The sequence below is a fragment of the Dermacentor andersoni genome, chromosome 6 (genome assembly GCF_023375885.2).
Source record: "Dermacentor andersoni chromosome 6, qqDerAnde1_hic_scaffold, whole genome shotgun sequence".
NCBI classification, from domain to species: Eukaryota; Metazoa; Arthropoda; class Arachnida; order Ixodida; family Ixodidae; genus Dermacentor; species Dermacentor andersoni.
In genome coordinates this window covers 9,954,915-9,977,959 of record NC_092819.1, presented here as the reverse complement: position 1 = coordinate 9,977,959, position 23,045 = coordinate 9,954,915, and the positions used below count along the sequence as shown (strand labels likewise).

At 46.7% G+C, this 23,045-nt stretch overlaps 2 protein-coding genes across 3 annotated transcripts in view; one reads left to right on the top strand and one right to left on the bottom strand.

Annotated features, from left to right (window-relative positions):
• The window catches only part of LOC126521675 (uncharacterized), a 102,577-nt gene that overhangs the window by 10,453 nt on the left and 69,079 nt on the right, over positions 1-23,045 (bottom strand). Inside the window, exons 4-5 of one of the 2 annotated variants that reach the window (XM_055065808.2) lie at positions 11,798-11,930; positions 6,704-6,802 (exon numbers count right to left, since the gene is read on the bottom strand). In XM_055065808.2, coding sequence (XP_054921783.1) covers positions 6,719-6,802; positions 11,798-11,930 — 217 coding nt within the window. In that variant the 3' untranslated portion in view covers positions 6,704-6,718. Of the gene's footprint in view, positions 1-6,703; positions 6,803-11,797; positions 11,931-23,045 lie in introns of those variants that run through there. The other variant, XM_050170402.3, reaches the window with a different exon arrangement.
• LOC126521677 (uncharacterized) lies at positions 732-9,858 on the top strand. The gene is made up of 3 exons (XM_050170405.2): positions 732-839; positions 3,868-4,111; positions 8,197-9,858. The coding sequence occupies exons 1-3, from the start codon at positions 836-838 to the stop codon at positions 8,459-8,461; spliced, it is 513 nt and encodes a 170-aa protein (XP_050026362.1). The 5' UTR covers positions 732-835; the 3' UTR covers positions 8,462-9,858.

Genomic DNA, 23,045 nt, shown 5'->3' with positions numbered 1-23,045 from the left:
TTAGTGGCACTCACACCTCGGCGTTGGTGTTCTTTGGGTTAAGCGAGCGAATGTCTTTGCCCTGGAAGGACATGCCGGCGAGGAGCGAAGGAGGGCGAAGAGGAAACGCATCGCGTGCCACCTAACGGGTCGTAGCCCCCTAGCGAGCGGCGCACGAAGCCCACCTTACGCGCCCTCTCCGGTGTTGATGTGAGAGCATGTAACGAGCGTGCGCGCGCAGCCGTAGCGAACAAGCGAGCGAGCGAGCAGGTGACCACCGGGAGAGAAGCGATATACGTCCTAGGGTATATCGATGGCATGCTTGGATGTCCTTCTAACCTGTCGTGGCTATAAGGCTGCGGAATGTGAAATGTCCTTTATTGCCGATACTTTTTTTTTTCATATACTCATATTATCGACCCTTGAACAGCGAGCTTTATTATCTAGGGCTTGTGAACAAGCCGATAATACAATAGTTGCCAAATATTTCCAATTTCATCCTATTAAATTAGTCTATCTATCAACACTACACGTTTCATGACCTCAAGCTATTGTACTGCGGCAGCACTGGCTGGCGACTGCGTACACAGTCTATCTACATAACGTCGTGCTCAGTGTAAGCAAGTACTAAAAAAAAAAGTTGCATGAAGACATTCTAGGTCATATACCCTATCAATCAACGTAGGCCAGCACAAGACAGATGTCTCGGGCAAGCATCTTTGCATTGTATGACTATATTTAGAGCGATGGAGACATGGCAGACTGCGTCACTGCCAGCCGCCCGGTTCTGCCAAGTTATCGGGTGTCTGCGCAAGCAACGCAGCGGCATCGGAGGCAGCTGTGAATACAGATTATCATGGGTAAGTGCAAGTAGCACAACTTCGATATCCGTGAAATTGACTATACCATTGGGTCACGGTCACGCACTGTGAGACAAGTTCTGTCAATATTACATTATCTTTGGTTTTTTTTTAATCCAACCTTCCTTTGCATTGGGGCCACAACGAATTGCGGCCGCCTCGGTTGCGAACCGAACGCGCGGGTTCATGCTAGCAAAGCCACCGATTCCCTACGGCGGCTAAAACTTCTCGCAAAATATTTCTCAGCCTTACTATTGAAGAACTGTGCTTGGTGGTGAAGTAGGGGTGCATGTCGACTAGTGCCCAGCAACGATAAACAAAAACTTTAACAAAATAAATGCAAAGGGCATAGGAAGCACGGGGTGTACAGCTCAACGACTAATAACTCATTGTTATTCCGGAGAATGAGGCGCAGATAAACGGCACTACCGGTAAGCTGTGCAGTGAAGCCAATGCGCTAGTGAACGCCATGCAACGCCGCCGTCACCTGAATCACGGAATGACGTTTCTTCAAAGTGAAGCCTTATATATGCCTCTTCCCCCAGGTTTGACATCCGTCAATTTCTAGCCGAGCAAACTGGGCCGATCCCGGTGATAGTTGTAATGAAAACTGGGTCGAATGACGGAGTTGGTATAATCAAATGCGGTGACATAACAATTCTGCCGTATTACGTGACAAAACTACGATATCATTTCAAGGTAGTAATCACATCGGCAGTAATTACAAGGAGGATGACAGAGTGCTGCATATGCAAAAGCATCAGCTTTTTCACTGCCAGCAATACCGATGTGGGAAGGAATCCACTAAAATTTTACTGTGATGCCTTTGTTGCAGAGTTCTTTCCTGAAGGCTAGTGATTTTCGCGGGAACTTGATGCGCAGAGCAGCAACTATCGCCACGCTTTCCCCAACTGCCGACGAGGCTATGCAGTTCAGTCGACCAGAACACGTATTTCCCAGAGAGGGAATATAGAATGCAAATGTGCAGCAGTCTTGGTCTACTTTGACAAACCCATCTATGTAGACTTGTAGGTGATTCAATAAGTCGTGGTCAAATGCTACAGAACTAGTGGCTTGCAGCTTTTTGACTTCAGTCGTGGTACTTCTAAGTTGCATGTAATAGCTTCCAATATCCAGGCCGAGTTTATATTTTCACTGTCTCGGGCAGCGCAATCCTAAGACTCGAAGCGCGTTCAGTGATGCATAACAATGTGAGCGCGGCCTTTTATCTATGCGTCTTAAGAGGGCTTTGCCGGGCGGAGACTCAGTTGAACGCTTAAGCTTGCATTGACCCCGAAATTATTATTGCACGTGCTTAGCTTGAAGCGCCAATAGGAGGACTAACTGCTGGGATACTTTGTTTAGCACATGTAGCGTTGTTGAAGTAAATTATTGCGCACAAGACGTGTTCATTTACGTGTTCAAGACGTGTTTTTAGTAACTGGGTCATGAGAGTCTAGCAAGCCTGAAGTCGCAGAGGGCGTGACTGAGCTTCGTGGAGCACTTTTTTGTTAGAAGCCAGCTAAGGGACTCACAGGCACAGTCGAGGACCTTTTCTGTGTATGGCTCATGTGTAAGTACCCCTATTGACTATGTGAGGGTGGCATCAGAGGTAGCTGCAGTATAGGATCCGACAGGTGGAATGGCATTCGAGAAAAACATTTGCTGTAGAATTTTCAATAATGTCGGGTTCCCCGGTCCAAAACAACATTTGGACAGCATTATTTATTTCGCACAATGAAAATTCAATAAAACATGTTTCACTGACACTTCTACGTGTCACAGCCAAGATTTTTTTTTTTTATTTTGTCATACTAGTTCGGCTATGCGCAGAGTATTAAACAGCCTGAAAACTTGAGACGCACCGAGTCCGTTCAATGCTCGCACAGTAGATCTGCGTCTAACGTTTTGTGCACCGAGGTCTGTGATCACTATATGAACGCGCAGACACGCACATCACGCACGCATGCGCGCGCGCTCACACACTCGCAAACACAAGTGGAATGTGGCGAGATTGGGCAAGATCCAGGGGGAGTAGTCAGATAGACGAACTGTGAGGTCTACTAATAACGCTATCAGTTGGTTGCTCGATTCGTGATGCGTGCATACCAATGCAAAATCAAATGGGACGGGACACAAAGAGACAAGCACAGGCAGCGTCTGTAGTTGCTGTTTTCGCTGTGTGTCCCGTTTCTTTGCAAGGTCTGAAGCCCTCGCTATTACTCTGACCGAAATGCCCATTTTCACCCCGCATAGATCCAACAAACCACTAGGCGAAATTTTTTTAAAGACAACGTTATTTCTTTCTGTATTATCACATGCCACCCGAAATTTCTCCATCACAATTTGTATCCGGGTTGCAGCCCCCTTTCTTCTTTCTTTTTTCTTTTTTTCTTTTTTCTTTTTCATTTTGTGCAAGCACCTTCTCAGCAGTACCACTGTGCGTCACAATACGCCATTCAATTAGACCTACTACTGAATACTGTTAATCTCTGCGGATAAAGGGAAGAACAAAGGCCCCGCAAACAACGATAAAGGAAGCAATGTACTATATTTGTTTTGCGTATGACAGCCGGCGCTCGCAAATCTTGTCGAACATTCGGCAGCGCAACACAGAACAGGCCAGAGAACATACGCGACGAAGCGGTCACATTAGTCTGTTTTGCGCCGTTGAACATTCTGCAGTATTCATGACGAAACTATTGCTCAAATCGAGATTATGATAGAAACTCTCCCACAAACGCATTTCTTCGCGAATGCCCGATGTCAGGACATCTCAATGCGCCAAACCTATCGCAGCAACGAGGACAGCGTGTCCTTCACTAGACCCAAGCACCTGCGGTACATAATCGCTGTCAGGCTCGCACTATACGCATGCTATAGTATATAACCGCGCCGAAGATGCAGATGGTTTACACGACACGGCACTGCCGGTATACATGCGGCTGACCACGCGTGTCTTAGGTATTTACATGACGTAGTGTCGTGCAGCACTGGGTATTCTTTCGGCCATTTCCCGTAACGACAGGTTCTTGTGGCCGAGGAGAGCGCTGCTGCTGCTCCTGGTGGCGTGGCGTGGCGCTGGTGCTGCTACTCGTGTGCCACGAGGCGGCGTCCGCTCCCAAGCGGCGCTCTTTCAACTGGCGCCGCTTCCTGCAGTGCATCGACAACCGGTCCTGGATGCTGCTCTCCCTCGACGGAGCCTGCGTGGCGCTCGTCATGTACGCCACCTACCGCACCATGCTCAACCTTGAGTGCCCCGACTGCGACCTGTGAGTGGGAACTACGCTCACTTGTTCCGCGACAACTTTTGGCTCAAGACGGTGTACAGTGATGAAAGTGAGGCCAGCTGGTTTCAGACGCGCCTCATAGAATCACAGAGCACAGCCACATTCTCGAGTCTCGCGCCTCGGCTGAGAAAAACACCAACCGGCACTGCCGGTGTCGTGCGCGGCAACTAGTGCGCCGAATCGATCCGTCTTGTTGTTTATTCATTTTTCCAGAATTTTCGGTTGCCACACATTTTATTTCCCAAAATGTGGCCAGTCACCCTCTTGTCTAACACAGAAAGAAATCGGCAACTCTTCCCTTGAGTCTCATACGGCGCCGGCGCGGCACGATGCTTGCACGAACGTTGCGTGCCTCTCCTCGACAAATCACGTGCTTCTTGCCCATTCCAATGAGCAGACTCTAGTCGTGTAGGCAAGCTAAGCTGCCCACCCGCTGTCAAAAGCGGGGGTGGAGGCATAATGTGCCATCCCCCCCCCCCCCTTTTTGAGCGCGGACACTTTCGTATGCACACTGGGAAGTCCAACAAAACTACGGCCGAGGCTCAATTCTCTTTCGTAATAGAGTGACCACGTAAGTAATTCTTTTCTTGTTACTGCATATCCCCTGCTCGGGCAGCGAGAATTAGAGAGTTTTAGTTTAGGGGACGCAAGCGGCTTGCGTACGCAAGACGCTTGCGTCCCCTGAACTAAAACTCTCTATTGTCTTTTGTGCCTCCTCGGGACGGGCTGCAGATGAAGACGTGCGGGATTTGCCGTACACGCTCGCGTGCATGGCGAACAGCCCTAGCGCTGCTGGCTGCTCCAGCTCTAACAAATGTCAGCTTGCGCTACTTGTATCATGCCCAGTATTTATTTTTTTTTACTGCTATATCCGTATTTGAAAACGCAATAAACTTGCTATATGTAACTTGCAGGCGAGGGGGAGGTCCGGATAATTATTATAATCAGCCGCGCCCAACGACTGTGCGCCTTACGGCATAAAATCGTTGCATTATCAAATGCTGGAACTATTTCATCTCAGCCCACAGGTAGCCTACATACCTTTGCAGTCTCAGTATCTTATCACCATCACCAATTTCATCTAGCCTCTCACAGATATTACTGTGAAGCTTCATCGTGTAATCACGACTTATCGTTGGTATGTTCGTGAAAGTGACCTTGCTCGAACGTGCAGAGCCATTTCAATGCCAGTAGAACACTGACTTGATTTTTTTCTAAAGGTACGTGTCACTTCTGACTGTCGATTTTATTTTCAGGCTTTTTCTAAATAATAGCTACACTATTACTTTTTTCCCGGCAGGTACAAGAACATCAGATATCCCATACTTTGAAGAAATTAGGGCCGCTTTTAGGTGGCATGTACCAAAATTTGAACTGTGTAATTTGCTTACGTGCTCTGAAAACAGTTACTGAATACTCGCTTTTTCCCAATTTTCCTGCGTTATAAAAGGAATTTAGTTTTTGCCCCCGGTATCCTCAGGGAACTATGTCGGGCATGGTGTTTATATTTATTGTAGGAAGCAATAATCTGAGTGACGGGCGATAAATATTTATTGTGTAGGTCCATTACAACCTTTGTAGAAGGTTACTAATTGAAGCGTTCCAGGGTGTCACACTGACGCAAAGCGAAATGTTTCCCAGACTACTAAAACAGTAGCACAAGATACGAACTTGAGTTGTTTGAAGATAGGAAGAATTATAAGAGCAATTCGTTGCAAAACTTTCACTTTCCGGCTTTAAATGCAAGTGTTGCAGATATTTACTAAACCTTCGTTTTTCCATCATCATAAGACATGCGTAGTTTGTTTCTTCGGTGTCCTCAGTGAGCTGAACAAGACATCTTGTTTATATCTGAGGAAAATTAGGGGCACGATATGGGTAACATGTAGGCAATGAACCAAATGGGTGGGTTGAATACGCCTTTTCCCATAGAATACGCATGCTAGTGGCCCATAGCGCTATTAGTCTGTTTTACGAGCGGTGTAAAACTTAGATGGCTGCACTGCCATAATTTCAGCTATAATTTAGGTCAAATTTTGCGAACATATAGGGGGAACAATACGCCAAGTTTGCGTGCGATGGCAAGTGCGTGTAGATCAAATACAGCTTCAAAAACATTCTAAGCAAGTATTCGAAAATATCCCACTGTTGCTATTCGCTAGGCGTCCCAACGTCCCAAGGGAACTCTGCGTTTCAACTATGTTATACATTGAAGAAATATGCACCATTTTATTAAGTAAAACGTGTCGCGAAGTTTTAACCTTCCATGGCTTATTTAGAAGCGTTACGTTTTAGAAGCGTTATTTAGAAGCTTCGTTATGTTTGGTGGCTGTAAGCACAAGGTAAGGGGGGACGTGCAGGTAAAGTTCAAAATAGATGGGTAATTGGGGCTCTCGCAATAAATTACGTATGCAAGCACTCTAGATTGTTATGAGCGTGTCTAACCAGTGGGGAAGAATGGAGCCCGCTGCCCTGGCAGCGCTATAAAAGCCATCAAGACGAAATTTAGCGAAAATTGGAGACACGCTATGGAAACTTTATGCGAAGTTAAATGCGGTTGCATCAAACACAGTCTTTGCAAAACATTTTTTATTTGAGTGGTAGAGCGTGTGATATGGCAGTTTCAACTGCGCTTCCCAGTGTGCCGACGTAGCAGTAGGTCCCAACAGGTTTCTAGTTCGTGTAAAGAGGAGAGGGGTCATGGTAAGTGAACCGTGCGACAAAATTTTTACGTTCCTGGCCGAGTTAAAAACGTTGCACATAATTAATAAGCCATCCTTTTTTTTTTTCTTGCCCTATTTTCATGCGCCATAATACGTTCCTACTTAGTTTCAGGGATATCATCGGTGAACTAAACAAGACACATTGTTTTTATTTTGCGAAAATAAAGGGCGCATTACGAGCAGTATGTATACATATATAGGTAAAGTTCGAAGACAGGGTCTAACTATGATATTTGCAGTAAATTACACATGCAAGCGATGCGGAGCTTTATGAATGTGTTTTACCAACAAAGCAGAATTTATACCGCTGCGCTGGTACTCAACCTATATCAAATCTAGCGGAAATTGAATGGGGTCGGGTGGGGGAGGGAGGGCGCCGTGATAAATGTTATGGCGAAGTAACATATGTGTTGATCAATTACTGTCTTATTTTTTTAATTTACAACAATAAATGTTCCAAAGCATTACATGCGGGCAAGCTTTCAAACGGAACAGTCATATATATACGCGGGCAACTTCCTAAAGCATGCGATATAATTACAAGAAGCAAACATTTACTGCAACTGTTTGAAAGGAACAGCTTCGCTGGAAATCCGGTTGTAAATCTCCATGGTCGCTCACATCTGCTGTATTTTTTCTTGTGCATATTGTAAGTAATTTATGTTGATTGTACTTCGTTCCCTACAACCACGGTAATACTATTATGTAAACGATCGATACAATTATGCTGTAGGCGTAAACACCAAGTACAATTCTTTGTTTAATTATTAACGTCGTTTGTAGCAAACGTGCTTTTTTTTGTACGCTCTACTGCTGCTACTGGGCGGGATCCGGGACCTCTGCGAGGCACTCATTGCCTCTTGGCGCTACATCATGTTGAAATTTTATAAAATTGCAAGAAATAAATGCAAATTAAAATAACGTGTCTGGCCCCGAAGATTCACCATGTATGATTGATAAATAGGTATCTCTGTTAAATATACAAATAACTGAGAGACGCATTTCTAGGCTGTCACTTATTGTAACATTAATTCGCAATATATATATATATATATATATATATATATATATATATATATATATAGAGAGAGAGAGAGAGAGAGAGAGTCCGATCGTTTGCGGTTTGTCCCCTAATCGAGGAATAGTTGGTACGCCATTATGAGGATAAATGAGTAACGTGGGCGTTGCCCCCTGATCAAATGCGATAGATCGTATGACTGTGAAGAAAGCCGTAACAAAGCGACAAAATGGTTTGAAAACTGAATCAAGCGCGAGCTTTTAACTAAATTTTAATACCATACGCGCTTGATCGATTACATGAGCTACGTGCCTGACTACGTGCAGCTACTTCCATTGCCGTGCAAACTACAACGCACTACGCTGGTGCCGCAAGACCAAACGGTCGCAGGAGATGAACGTCCTGATAGGCGGCTGCCAGAACCTGTCCAAGCCCGGGAGGACGCCGGAGCAGAAAGCGGCCGAGGAACGGGCGCGCCAGGACGGCAGGGAGCAGAAGGACTGCGCCAGGATCTATCTCGGCAACTCGGGGTGCAGCTACAAGCCCGACTCGGGAAAATGCATGGTTTTTGAGAAGGGCCCTATGGGCTAGCCCGAGCTGCACGCGAGAATGGCGGGCGGGACTATGTGCAGACAACAGCTGGGACATTCAAATCGCGAGAGCGAAAACAACCCGGCAGCGGAATAGACGGGACGGTACATCAACGCCCGTGCACAGGAACACAAATTAAGCAGCTTTGGTTGAGCGTCCGCAACAGCTCTGCGTACGCAAGGAGTACTCGAAGGCGGCGATGCGCATGCGCTGTACGCAGGAGCACGCTCAGGCGCTGTGTAGCGGCCGCTGCGGGCTCTGCGCGACGTTCTCGCGTGCGCACGAGAGCGCATTGCTCCAGCTTGCTCCGAACGAAGGAAGGCGCGTGAGATGGCGACGGCAGTTGCCGAGGCTGGCGCATGGCGGCGCTGAGAAGCCCGCGCGCTCGACGCGACCGTGCCACGACCCGTGGCCACGACGACTCCCCGCTGCGTCGTCCGCGTCCCTGCACGCTCGCATGCGCTGCGTACGTGGGTGCTTGCGGACGCTCAACGAAAACTCTCTATTGTCGATAATCAACACAGACGTCCGATTTTTAGAGCCTACGCGTCTGAGCCATCCGTATATCAGGATCTTAGGCAAGAGTCATGGCGCACTGGCATACGAATTGCTGGCAGGCGTTCATATCCACAAGAAGGCTCGTGCTTAAGCAAGCCAAAATCTGATTGCCTTTCGAGGCTGGGAATGCGACTTTTTCCAACAGCTTAATTGAACAACTTTGTTTACAGGTGCGCTGCGACACCTAAGTTTCCGATGTTGGTCGAATAAACCTTGTTCGCTTGTCCTCGCCACTTCGCTGTCGTGTTGTCTTTGCTTGCGCTTAAAGCATTATCGTAATGTTAAATGTAATCAACCAACCAACAGGTTCATTCAGGGTGACATTTTGGTTGCTGCAGCAGTTTAAAATAGTGTACTTCTAGGCTGCTGGCCATTTAGCCGCCATACATATGTAAAACTATCCCGTCATTCTCAACATAATGCCTATTTTTTTATTTGTTGTTGTTTTCCCTAAATACCAAAAAAGGCTCGATTTGGTTTACCTGACTTCATTTGATTTGAATGACACTGCCGCTCACAGTACAGGGTGGAGAGCAGGACAACGTTCAAGCGCGAAATTCCCCCCGTCGCATCCGAGCTCAAGTCTCGGATGTTCAACGAAGCGGCCAGCGCCTCAGCCTCGCAATAGTATACAAGGGAATGACTGTTCCTTTGTTTTACTTGCACACAACATGTCTGTTTAGAACTGTGGAAATGAAATCTTCTTAAAAGATAGCAGAACCACTACAATTCTTGTTACTGAAATCTGTAACGCTACATTACTCAACCATTTTAAGAGAAGCAAACGATATGTGATGTGTATTCGAACGTAATGACAATAAAATTATGATTGCATAGACTTTTCTGTCTACAAGAATCATCTTAGAAGGTCAATGTTCTGTCAGGCCACGCTCGTTAGGCTGACAGACAAAAAGTTGTTACGCTTTATTGTTGTTGCCTAAACTGTACTACCAAGCGAGCAATTAGACGACTAAAACGGAAGGCTGCTGTTCAGCACTGTTTTTACAGGCGTCAGTGCGACCGCTCCAACCCGCTGACACATTTAGTAAATGCTACAGGAGACAGAAAGCAACCTGTTGAAGGGCGCAGAAAGCAAGAAAACTTCCCGAGGTTCGCCCAAAGGCGAATCGTGCCTTGCCTGCGAGACGCAGCTTAATTAAGTACTCGCGCTGCCCAACGCACTTTGCCCACTTCTCTAGTTAAGGCATCTTCTCTTAAATTAACGTTATACAAAACACTTGTAAGGTCTAAGCTTGAATGCGCATGCACTTTGTGGGATCCCAGTAAAGAATTTCTTAATAACCAGTTAGAATCAGTACAAAACCGTAGTGCGCGTTTCATTCTGATAAATTATTGTGTGTGTGTGTAGTGATTATTAGGTGAAGGGAAGAGAGAAGTAAATTATTCCCGCTTTTCAAGTGTATCGTCGATGAAACGCATTTTGAAATTTCCTAACCTTTCTCTGCGCAGAAAAGTGTTTCGCTTATCCTTATTTCATAAGATTTTTCATAATCCGCATCTGAAAAATGAACTTCTTAATGAGCCATCTTATTTGTCTAGTCGTACTAATCACTGCTATAGAGTTGAAATCCATTTTTCCCATACTAACTTATTTTCCGATTCATTCTTGCCAAAGACATCGAGGGAATGGAACCACCTGCCTACCTCCGACGTCGCCATTCTAAGTATTTCTGCATTTAAATCCGCTGTCTACATTTATTATAATACATAGTAGCCGCCAACAATCACAACAAATATCTATTTTCCCCACTCCCTTCTGCAACGCCTTCGGGCATTGAAGGTAATGAAATAAATAAATAAATATAACAGCCTCCATGCAAAAAAAAAAAAGAGAGAGAGAGAACGTTTGGAGTACAAGTGGATGCGTCGTGAGGGGCTCGCAGAAGTAGACGTTTCTGACGCACACATAAAAAAACAGTAATATAGCGCCACGATTACTGCTCTAAAAAAATGCGCAGAAAAAGGAACGCTGAGAATCAGCGCGGCAGCTCTGAACTATGGCGGCGCCCATGTCTCGCTGAAATTCTTGGACGCCATGGTCTCGGATCTGCGTCAGATCCTCTAACAACTAGGTGTGGAAGTGTACACTTCGGTGTTAGCCAAAAACTTTTAACACACTTAGGAGACCATCAGCTTTGTTACAATTGTGTCATTACAATGTGCATAGTACTAGCCGTAGCCATGCATATCGCCGTGGATCGTATTCACAATTAAGAACCACGGCAGCCGCATGTCAATGTGCGCGAAATACAAGAACGCTTGGGCACATAGATTTAACTGCACGTTAAACCCAGGCGGTCAAGATTCATCTAAAGTGCCCCACTACGACGTGCATTATAATCAGATCGTAGCTCTGGCATGTACAACCCCGGAACTTAATTGGTTAATGTTTCACAAGCACCCGTGGCAGCTCGTGCGCATGTCAGCACGTACACTTACATATACGCCTGTGTCCGATAATAAAGTTCTTTTTGATTTCTGCGCACACTAGTGACTCATTGAGAACCAAATTAGTCAAAGTGAAAGTTCGTTACCGTTGATCTTTGAGAAGGACATACTGAACTACACGCACGATGGCAGAAGATGCGTCACAAGCACTCGCGGTTACCTCAAGTACTCAGTGGGCACAAAGTTCTTGGGCTTCAGTGATCTGACGACAACCGGAGCGTTACACGTACTGTCGCTATAAAAGTTCCACGAGACAAGTCAATCGCAGGACTCTGATGAGCAACAAGTGCATTGCCATGCAGAACGTACCATGTTGTCGATCTTGACGATGTCCGTATAAGAAGGCGGCCTCTCCAAGCCTTCGAATTCAGCAGGGACCGTGTACACATCTGCGGACAACTCGCGCATTCTTTCTGCAAGGTCTCTGGAGCGCTCGCACGTCCTGCACGCAAGACATGATAGAATTCATGCGCCGCGCAGCAGAGTGTGCTGAGGACCGAGACTAGACTTCCGCACCGACAGTTTCGCTTGCAGACGCTTCACAGTGCAGTTCTGATTTAGTTATACTGCATAAGTCGACCGGCGTGCAAGTGAAACGGCGGAGGAGGACGGCGTTCACGTTACAAAATACTATTTATTTCAGTATATTTCGAAGCGCAGTCCAGAACTTGATCATCAGGAAGGCTTCCCTGTCAATTTTATTACTTATAAAACGTTTCCTGATGTGGAAACACTTTGTGGGAGGTCTCCTACTCGTCTAGCTGTCTTTAAAATCTGTCGCGGAACTTATTAATGTCATGCCGCAGTCATTAAAAAGAAGCGCAAAGAAGTTGTTGATTCGTCCACGTAATTTTTTTTTTTTTTACAGGATGCGGCAACACCACCAGAACAAATTTCAGGATTTTTCGCATATATTGCTGTGGTCGTATTTAGTATATTCTGCCTTTTTAAGGCGAAAGCCTTGAGTGGCTCATTGCAATACCTCATACTCAAACAAAGCGGCGTCTAGTCTAGTGAGACAAAAGATATCATCATCAGCAATGGCTCATGCCCCCCGTAAGCAAGCGAAGATGCAATGGCTGAATATGAATGAAAAAACGAAACACAAAAGGAAGGAAAGAAAGAAATAACGTTTAGGTAGTACATTAAGTGCTCGGATGTGTCGTTGAGGAGGTCGACCTACAGCGCCATACGTTCACCTCGCAGTGTGGCTCGTTATGCCGCGTTCAGACTACAGTCGCATCCGCTATAAGTGGCGTATTTATTGCAATTTACACAACTGCTGTAACGGCTGCTTACGCAGCTAGCAACCGCCTATGTTCACATTGAGCCTTTCGATAAGATACTTTTTTTACGACTGGCCAATCACCGTTCTGGGACAGCCGCGTTTCGCATTTGTCAACATGGCGCCGATCAGCAAGCGGCTGTTAGCGCAGATCGAGACTCTTCAAGCCCAAAGTTTTCATTCGCTGGTCATATATAGTATCGGCCTCTGTCGCACTTCTCCAATTAGTAATTCATCGCTGCACAGCGAAAAGCTTCCGCACTTAGCATCATCACTAGGCATGGGCAGTGTACACAACACAATGAGACCGGAAAACCGCACTGCACTCAGGGACACCGCGCGCGTTCGGCGCGAACCCGGGAAAACGCGGATGGCGTCTGCAGCAGCAGCAGCAGCAGCAGCAGCAGCAGCAGCAAGGAACAGCGTTGCAACGCCGGATGGCTCGGATGGCGGCCACTGGGCGGGCACCGGATGAAAACGCGGAATATCGGGGGGCCGGAAGCTCCGTAATCGGAAGATGCAAACCGAAACTGCTTCGCGCATTGGCGGCGTCGTAACAGTCGTATCTGTGCCTGTCGTAAATGTAGCGGGTACTCCAACATTTACGCCCAGGCTGGTTGCGGTTGTTGCGTACTTTCCGCTCAATGTAACAGTAGTGTGAACAAACTAGTTGCGCTTTTTGCGTTTACGCTTACGATCCGTGCGAACGATCCGTACGTAGCGCACGTAGTCTGAACGCGGCTTAATGCGTGCAGCAGGCTTTCGCCACCTTCGCGTGTTACAGGAGTGAAACATGCTGCCGAACTTTTTAACGCGACAGCGTTAAGGAGCTGGCCGTGAGGAGCTGGCCGTTAAGGAGCGGCGTTGGCCATGAGCGATAAATCCCAGAAGGCACTTCATAAATAAAAAACACCTTGCAAGATGGACTGGTGGGAATCGAACCAGGGTCTCCGGAGTGTGAGACGGAGACGCTACCACTCAGCCACGAGTTTTTTTTTTTTTTCTTTATTTCCAGCTTGGCTACAAGCCTCAAAAGTGTTTGTGATCATAAATCACACTCGTTTTATATGTGTCAAAGTATCAAGCATTGACACCACAGCTTCATCACAGTCATTCATCTTGTACACGTCACGTACCCTCACAACCATTTCCACAAAATATTCATACACAGTGCGGTCTTTAACATCACAATGTCTATATGCCAACAGACTACGCCATACTGCGTGCAGTCCAAGTAAAAAGATAACATCCATCTGTTCAAAATCACGTTCAGGGGGTAAAAACGAATGTCATGTGGATTGGGGGGTAGGTCTATCTTTAACGTTCTCTGTAATATATCCCAAAAGAATATGGCATTATTACAATCAATGAAAACATGTTCAATCGTTTCAGCTTTGTTGCACAAAAAGCATCTGCTTCCCCATGGCACATAAATCCCTCTTTCCTCTAGCCACGTTTTAACAGGCAAGGTTCCCGTGTGAAGCTTGAAGAAGAATGTTTTAACGTTCGCCGGTATACACATATTTTTAACCCTTTTAAGTACGTCTTGCCCAGGCCCTTCTTGAAAAATTAACCGATACAATGGAACAGGGAACACACTTTCAATGAGATCCTTCATAAGACGCTTTCTTTTTACATTAGAGAGGTACTGAAGGGAAAATCTCGCCCTTAGGAAACGATAGGACGTTACAACTTCACGCAAGAACCTTGAAATTGTGTAGTGAGGGCCAATGGCTGAAGAAACAAAAAATCTGGCATAGAAACTGTTAACATGGTTTGAAAAAAAGCAACACAGAAACGGGGCTCTTTCGTCCCTTATCAATATGAAACGTGATACAACTTCCTGAAGAAACAAGTGGCACACCGACAGACCACCTTTCTTTACTCGACAAAACAAATTTGTCCTTGATGTTCGCTCCCACGTAGAACACCAGATAAACGTGGCAAAGATTCGGTGAAATCTTTGAATGTGCTTACGTGTACAATACAGTGCCTGCAGAAGATACATAATTTTCGCAACGAGAAAAACGTTACAAATAGTGGCACGTGCAAAAATCGACAATTCACGGCCACCGCATGCTTCGGCCATCGCACGCATTTCATCCGCTTTTTCGAGCCAGAGTGACTCGTTCTCACGATACCCATCCAAAGGTACCCCCAGGTAAGTGCTAGGTGTCGTGAGCCACCGAATATTTTCAAGAACACCGGGCGTGGCATTCCAATGGCCATGCCAGAGACCAATACTCATTTGCTTATTGATTTCGCTGCCGCTTTTCTCGCAAAACCTTTCAGTAATTCTTAGTAATGAGCTAACACTCTCCCTATCTGCAGCAAATAGGGCAACGTCATCGGCATAAGCTAGAACGCGTACTTCACAGGACTGTATCTTAAACCCCCTGATTTCTGTACTATTAACTATTTTTCTACAGAGCGGCTCCAAAAATAAAGCAAAAAGTAAAGGACTTAACGGACAACCCTGTCGAACGGAAGAGAGTACGTGTATGCGTTGTGATAGTTCACCATTAACAATTAAATTGGTACATGAGCTTTGATATGCCATTTTGATGCCTTTACACATGACGGAACCAAGCCCTACATAATTAATTAATAAAAAGAGAACACTGTGTGGTACCATATCAAAAGCCTTAGCTAGACCTATTTGCAGCATCGCTACCTTGAGGAGAGCGCTATCGCAATATTCTAAAATGCTTCTAGCTGTGTGAATATTTGTAAATATTTTCCTACCTCTGATGCCGCATGTCTGATGAGGCCCAACTAACTTCCGTATAACTCCCTGCAGCCTTGCTGCAAGAACTTTCATGAAAACCTTGTAGTCAACATTAGTCAACGTAATTGGCCTGTATCCCGTTACTTTACGTAGTATATTTTTTTCTTTGCCTTTGGGGATTAGTACTGTGTGCGCTCGATTGAACGATGGAGGTAAAGTCCCCCACTCGAGTGCCTCTGAAAATACTTCATACAATGCTGTTTGCCATGTCAGTCTTGAACGCCTTGTAAGGTGCCGCGGTAATCCAATCCGGACCAGGAGATTTGCCCGAGTTTAGTTCCTCAATAGCCCTCTCAATCTCTTCCATACTAATATTCATTTGTAATAAATTTGTTTCCTCTTTGCCTAGCGTCGGCATTTCTGCCACAAAATCATTCTCGTAGCCCGGCACCTTTGGCTCACGACAAGCAAACAAATCTCTATAGTAACCTTCAAATGCCGTCATGATAACTTTCTGTTCTCTGAATATCTTACCATTATATTCTATTCTATTTCCAATATTTCATTTCCTCGAGCGTATGCCTTTTCATCTGACAAAGCTCGCTTTGTAGGTATTTCCCCCGCGAGATATTTTTCAGCTCGGGCTCGTATAATTGCACCTCTGTATTTATCCTCCTCTAAGCTTTCTAGTTTTCTTTTAATGACTTGCAGTTCTTGCGTCACCAAACCCGGATTAGCTGTTTCGATTCGCACCAAGTCTTCGAGCTCCTGCCGCAGCCCCTGTTCATGTTTTTGAGCCTGATACTTCATATGCCCACCTCTTTCTGTTGCGTTCAATTTTACCCTTTGTTTAAATAACTCCCATTTCTCTGCGGCACTGCGTAGTGTGTCATTAAAAAAATGATGTATTTCCTTTTTTGTTTTATCAATGAACACGTCATCCTTGATAAGCTTGGCATTCAATTTCCATCTTTCCCATTCAAGTTTCCTTTTTTGCTTTTGGCCGATCTCGAAGGTCACTAAACAATGATCACTGAAAGAAACAGCATCAACATCGTAGTTCTGACACAAAGGCACAATCTCCGAACACACATACATTCGATCTAGTCGTGCATGGCTGGTGCCTTGAAAGTGTGTGAAATGCTGGCAACTTCCACCTCTTGCGAACTGTGCCACATCATTTAAAGAGAATTTGCTCACGCATTCTTTAAGATACGCAGCACTTTCATCATTTACACTAGCAGTGGTTGAACGGTCTTCCTGATTAAGGACACAATTGTAGTCACCCAACACAATCAAACACCTCTCACAATCAAAATACATACTCAATTCGCGAAAGAACAAACATCTTTCATGCGGCTTTGTAGGTGCATAGACACAAATAAATCTAAATTTCGCTTCCCCGTAAGAAAGATCGCACAAAACAAAGCGTCCTTGCAAGCAACTTGTAACCGTTTCATCGACAATGCCAATTGAATTTTTAACAAACAACATACACCCGGCTGATGTTCCCACCGCATGGCTCACGCATACACTGTACCTTAAAGAAAATTTTGCTACCAAGCCTTCGGTCGCCTCCTCTCTGCTAACCTTCGTTTCCTGCACCGCAAGCAAATCTAGGTCTCTTTCTTGCATTATGCATTTGACTTGATATTGCTTGCGACTATCCCCTAGACCCCGTACATTGAGCGTACCGACGCGTAATGGTGCAGTACAACGCTAACCGTGGATCTACCTTGCAGTGGGAATACCAGGTTACTACTTATTGCGTCCCTGACCCCGAACCGGCGACGATGACGCCGACCGGACTTCGGGGACATATTTTTTACCCTTGGCGCCAGCAACGCGGTGCCACTGACGCTCCAGGCGTTTAACCTCGCGTTCGGTGCTGTCCTCCGTCAACTTCGGAATGCTAGTTCTGGGACGCTTCCCGCGTCCCGCGGTCGCCCCTGTAGCGTCTGCTTGATCTTCGGCCGTAGTGATCTCGGTGCTGTCGCTCATGTCTTCCTCTTCACTTGCTTGGCTTAAGGGCAGTGGCTCTTGCGTGCAGCCTATTTCGGCACGTTCCTCAGTTACCTTCGTCACGTCCCGACTGTCAGGTGTCGCCCCTCCAGTTTTCTCGGCGTCAGTCTCCCGGGCCTTGTCTTCGCATTCCTTGGTGTTGCTGTTCGGGGCAGACCTTTCGGCCTCCTCCGCGTCCATTATGTTCTCTTGTACTTCTTCTGTTGGGAGAACCGTTTTAGTTACTCTCCTTGCACAATCATTGCTTTCGTGTCCGAACGACCGGCACACACCACAACGTGGCGTCTGGCAGTCCCGTCGAATGTGTCCTTGCCTGCGGCACCTCAAACATAGCGGGGACCGGCCCGGGGCCACAAGAAGGACAGTGCCACTTCTCAACTTGAAAAGATGAGGCAGGTCATCAAGCTCAACGCCTTCCTTAAGTCTCATTCGGACAACTCTCGTCGTGGATGTCGCATGTTCAAAACCGGCGACGGACCAGTTGTCGTTCGACACGTCAAGGACGTCACCAAAGCTGCTCAACGCTTGCCGAAAGCTCTCACTTTGGACAGCAAAGTCGACCCAGTGCACGTTCACGGTGACGTCTTGTTGGACGGGGTGAATGACTGCGCAGAAGCCGCCCTTGACCTGAAGTCCACCCATTTTCACCAGAGCATCCTTGTCCGCCTTGCTGCGCAACTTGACTAGCCAGATGTGATTCATCTGGAAGGCTCCTATACCCGCGATGTTCTTGATGATACCAGCTTTCTCCAATAGCTCTCGAAAATCTTCCAGCCGATATGGTCTTCTTGCCAGGTCACCGTGCAAAAAAACGCACTGTTGCATGCTCTCGCCTGAAGGCAGTGTTGGCAGCAAAATCCTATAATCCGAGGGCGCAGGAGAAAAGCTGTCACCGCGGCCAACAGCGGTCGCCAAAGAACCTCGCACGGAGCGAGCCATCACGCGTCCGTCCTGCTCGAAAGCCAAACGCGGAATGATCAGCCACGAGTTCGTTCCTTCAAAGCGCGACAAAATCGCCTCTAGTGAATGCGGTGTTGCCTTAGAAACGCGCCGTAGAAAGTTATACTGCGGTGTATATCGGTAATTATGACCACGTAATTTACTTACAGAAGTCGCAGTTGCACGAGTAGCGAAGTACGTTTCCGCTACATTTCTTCTGCGCACACGCAGAGCCACCTTGCGGCAAACACAGAAGACCCCCTCCTCGCAATGTACGGCGCTGCCCCGACACGCGGCTCGCCACTCGTCCCATGATCGCGTCCGCCTTCATGGCGCGCCGCGGCCGGTTATCTGTGCCGATCGCGACGTTTGGGTGGCGTAGATCGTTTGAGTAGGCGGCGCGAACGGGGTGCGATAACGCTATCGCGTTCCACTCTTGAAGGCGAAGCTTAAGCGTCCTCCAATTTTACATCTCACAAGGTTCTTTTATTCCCACCCGTGCCGCGCGTGCGCATGAATTGCTCGGTCTCGTGCTCAGTCGGTTCGTTTGAACGCATGTTTATCGCTGTCATACAGCGCACCCGTGCGTCGAGCACGTGGCATGGCGTGCCTACAACGGCACATCAGCAAGCGTTCAATTTTAGCTTCGTCTCACCAGAAATACTGACAAAGGTGCCCATAGGCGCACCCCATAACCTGGTGACAGTCATCAAATTCGCAAGCTAAATATGGTACGTTCGTGATTATGATTTCTTTTGGCATCGCCTGTAAAAATGGGGCGGTGACAAATATTTACTTAGTCTGCTTAGGCTAAGGAGGTTTCACTGCATCTATTGCAGTCTCGAATTTTGCCTATCTCTCCTTGATTTTTTTCTCTCTTCATTAAAACCTCTGTTTTTACATGTACCTGCAATGAGCTCGGTGTTTTCAATGTCGTCAATTTCTTTTTTGCGAATACTCTAAACGTATCATGACTTATCTCCACTGCTGACCAACTAATTCTTCCATCTGGTTTAATCGCAGCGCTTCTGGAAGATAAACGTTCCCTACAGTTCTTTCTGCGTGAATATCTTGGCATTTCATTACAATGTGTTGAGTCGTACACGTCTTAACCTGTTACGAACATTTACTCCGGTATATTGTTGTCCTGAGGCAGCCAGTTCGGGCCTCAAATGGCAAAGCACCGCCCTTAATGTAAGCATGCGAATTTTCTCATTATATTTTTTCTTGCCGTACTTGTAAACCTGAACAGGCTTTTTTTTTTTCATCCTTTGCATCCAATTTACTGTCTCTGCTTCTCTCATTTTATTTTTGATAAATCCGGGTTATCTATTTGCACTTTCAATTACGCTGTTCATGCTTGCCAACTTTCTTTACCTCTCCCTTTTTAAGCAGTGCCCATGCTTTTGAAGTACATATATTCGTGTCGCTGTGTGCACTGCATAATTATTATTTGTGTTGATGCTGCTGCGGCAAGACAAACTGGGTCCGCCCTTTTCTTTTCATCCAGGTTGTTGAGACTTTCTTCAAAACTAACTTTACTCTGCGCTCTTCGGACTTTAAAAGAAGCCCCGACACATGTCAGCGTGCAATGCTATGTGCGTCCCTCTTGAAACGGAGCGGTGGCTTGCCCCACCAAACTCTATCTTTCTTATTTTGCCAGATGTCCTTATTATTTATTTTTATTTTTTTCGCAGCGCCTAAGGCACCCCCTAGTGATAGCCACATATTACTCTATGAGCGGACCCCATATGCTTTCTAATATTTTCGTAGTCCTACGGTAGCCCGAAACGTGTTTTCTTCAATTTCACTTAAATTTACGAAGCAATGCCCGTGCGTCCTCAGTGCGTGCATGTGCTTTTGTACCTGTACGTAGGTGGAGGAAGAATGCGCAGACTAGTTTTGATGAAAAACAAAGAAACGTTCTGGCTCCCAGTCCACAACTATGTGAAAAATCCTCTTGTGTGGGAGACGAAACGCTAACGCCGCCAAATATTTTGTAGTCGGTGTTTGCAGTGTCAGGATTGGGGGCTCAATCCCATCGCTCGTGATCCGTTGTCAAGATTGGAGTCGGGCATGAATTAGAAGGTAGCTGGCCCATGCCGACGTCCAACTTATCCACGCTGAGGACGTTGATGAAGGGAAGGACTGCTTCTCATCGAGAATGAGGAATATGGGTTTATCTACAGTATTTATATCAGTCTAACATGACTGTTTGAGAAAGTACATCAGTCTAACATGACTGCTTGAGAGAGAATGCCCTGAGCAGCCGCACAACAGCGGTTTTTAAACACTCGGTCCTCTCCCGATACAGGGTGATGCGAACGTTCGTTTCGTCATCGCAAACTAGCCGCCTCCCCGCAGGACGGTCTACACACACAAATGCACACACGTGCGAAGGTCCGGAACCGACGTCAGAGGGGCCCCGTAGAACTCGGAGCCGTTCCGGGTAGCGCGTTGTCTTGCGTCTTGGTCGGTGCATGGGAAGCAGCGCCAAACGGCGTTCCCGCCGCAACTCGCGCACCCGTAGCAGATCAGGTCCGCGTTGGGGAGTTTGGGAACAATAGTTGGCCCGCCGAACTCATTCCGTCACAACGGCGATGAGGCTAGAGGTTGGCGGCGGTTTCAGCACAAAGCTGGCTTCAGCGAACGCATCCTAGCTGAAGCGACGGAGAGTGGGGGATGCGCATCTTGTTCCCCGACACAAAGTCGATTTAGTCACGCTGTGGCTAGAGGTTGGCGGCGATGCTCCCGAGGTGTTGCTTCCCCAGTCGCAACTGGGTGGCAAACTTGCACTGCAGCTGGCCGTTCTTAACAGCAGCCATCTTCCATCACGTTCCATTCGTACCCGATGGGACTCCGTCATACATTCAATTTCACCTGCTTGTTCTGTTCCATATACATGTACGAGAAATTAGCGTGTTCTATTTATTTTAACACGAAAGTGTTTTATGTCGAGGTTCACCATCAACTTCCTGTAACAGATGTGACGCCAGCAGGAACGCGTAAAATGTGCTGTCTCCGATGACGATGAATTGCGGCTAATCCCTTGGTAACGGCCGGGCTACTTTAAAGCGCCCTAGGCGGAGAAAATATACATGGCAACAAAAAGAGGGGGAGGAGAAAAAGGAAAGAGAAAGAAAAGAAAAGGCGGTATAGTGGGCCGACCCCAGCTCTTTTGTGTGCGCATACATCGACGTTGAGACACTGGATTTCATCTGTTCCCCTCAGAGTTGGTCACTTTGTACTGTTGCCAAGTCCTACGCCACCACTGTGCTAGTCTATCCTTCGTTACGCACACAGCGTTCGACATCACCGCACCCCGTTCCCGCACTCCATTCTCGCTCCCAAATCCCAGTGCTAGCGGAATTGTGGTGTCCTCTGTGTGAACCGGCACACTGGAGGACTAAGTGTCCCAGGTTTTTCTCCTCCGGGCCACGTGTCCCACATATGGGGTCAACGGACGGGTCGAAGTGGCGCTGGTACACACGCGTGCGAGGTGCTACCGCTCGTGCCTCAAAGACGAGCACACTGCCACCGCGGTTGTCGTACAGCTCCTTCATTTTAAAGGGACAGACAACCGTTCAGAACCTCAATCGAGAAAACCCCGCTGATGGAATGATTCCCTATTGTAGTGACTAAAACGAGCAATGTTTTTCTCATTAAACGTAGATTTATATTTTTAATTCTTAACTAAATGTCGTGATAAATTACCTTTGGCGCCCCACGCGGCAAAAGCATGAAGCTACATAAGATGCCTATCACGTGACCTTCCATTAGTGCATGTGGTTCCTGGTCTTTTTATTAGTATCGAAATGCAGTACACTTTTTTCTGTTACAAGGTATTTCTAATTTACAATGTGCAGATAGGCTTTCGTGCGCAATGAATAGAAAAGTGGCGCTGCCTTGGCTCGTCTATCGACAGAACAACGACGACAACGGCCAGCCAGCAATCACGTAGGCGTCTACTTGGGGAAAAACGCGGTACAAATATAAGGAAGGTCTGTAGAAGAACGCGAACTTATTGCACCAACCTTTTATTTCCAAAACAGCTTGAAAAGGTCAAAATGGGGGTGGTTAACCACATTTCACTCACTCCTGTGAAAGCAGAACGATCGGCAGCTTTCGCAATTTGAGAGGCGGGCTATCGACATCGCTCTCACTTCTCAGCGTTGCTGCAAGAACGACTCTTACTTTTTTAGCGGCTGCTCAGATCGAAAAAAATCTGCTTACTAAATATCCACGCGCTTTTGGCAGTAACCGCTGCAGATGTAAACACTACCGAAGGTTAGCTTTGCGTTGGGCCATAAAAAACTAGGTCCTTAAAAATCGGTTGTTAGTTCCTTTAAAGGGACCCTGAAACGATTTTGGCGATTTTCTACAAACGTACTGAGTCGTTAGAGTAGGTCCTTCTGATCATTAATTGACACATCTAAGTGCTCTGCGTAAAGCGTGTAATTTATTATAAGGTTTTAAAAATGCACATCGCTGTCGATCGCAGCGCACTGCTCGGCAGAATTTTAAGCCGCCCCTACCCATATGATGCAAATAACCCATATGACGTCACGTGGGCGAGCTATCTG

Bases quoted from the DNA above. Each gene is read 5' to 3' on its own strand.
- LOC126521677 (XM_050170405.2), top strand. The intron at 4,112-8,196 runs GTGAGTGGGAAC...GACTACGTGCAG, and splicing joins GAGTGCCCCGACTGCGACCT to CTACTTCCATTGCCGTGCAA.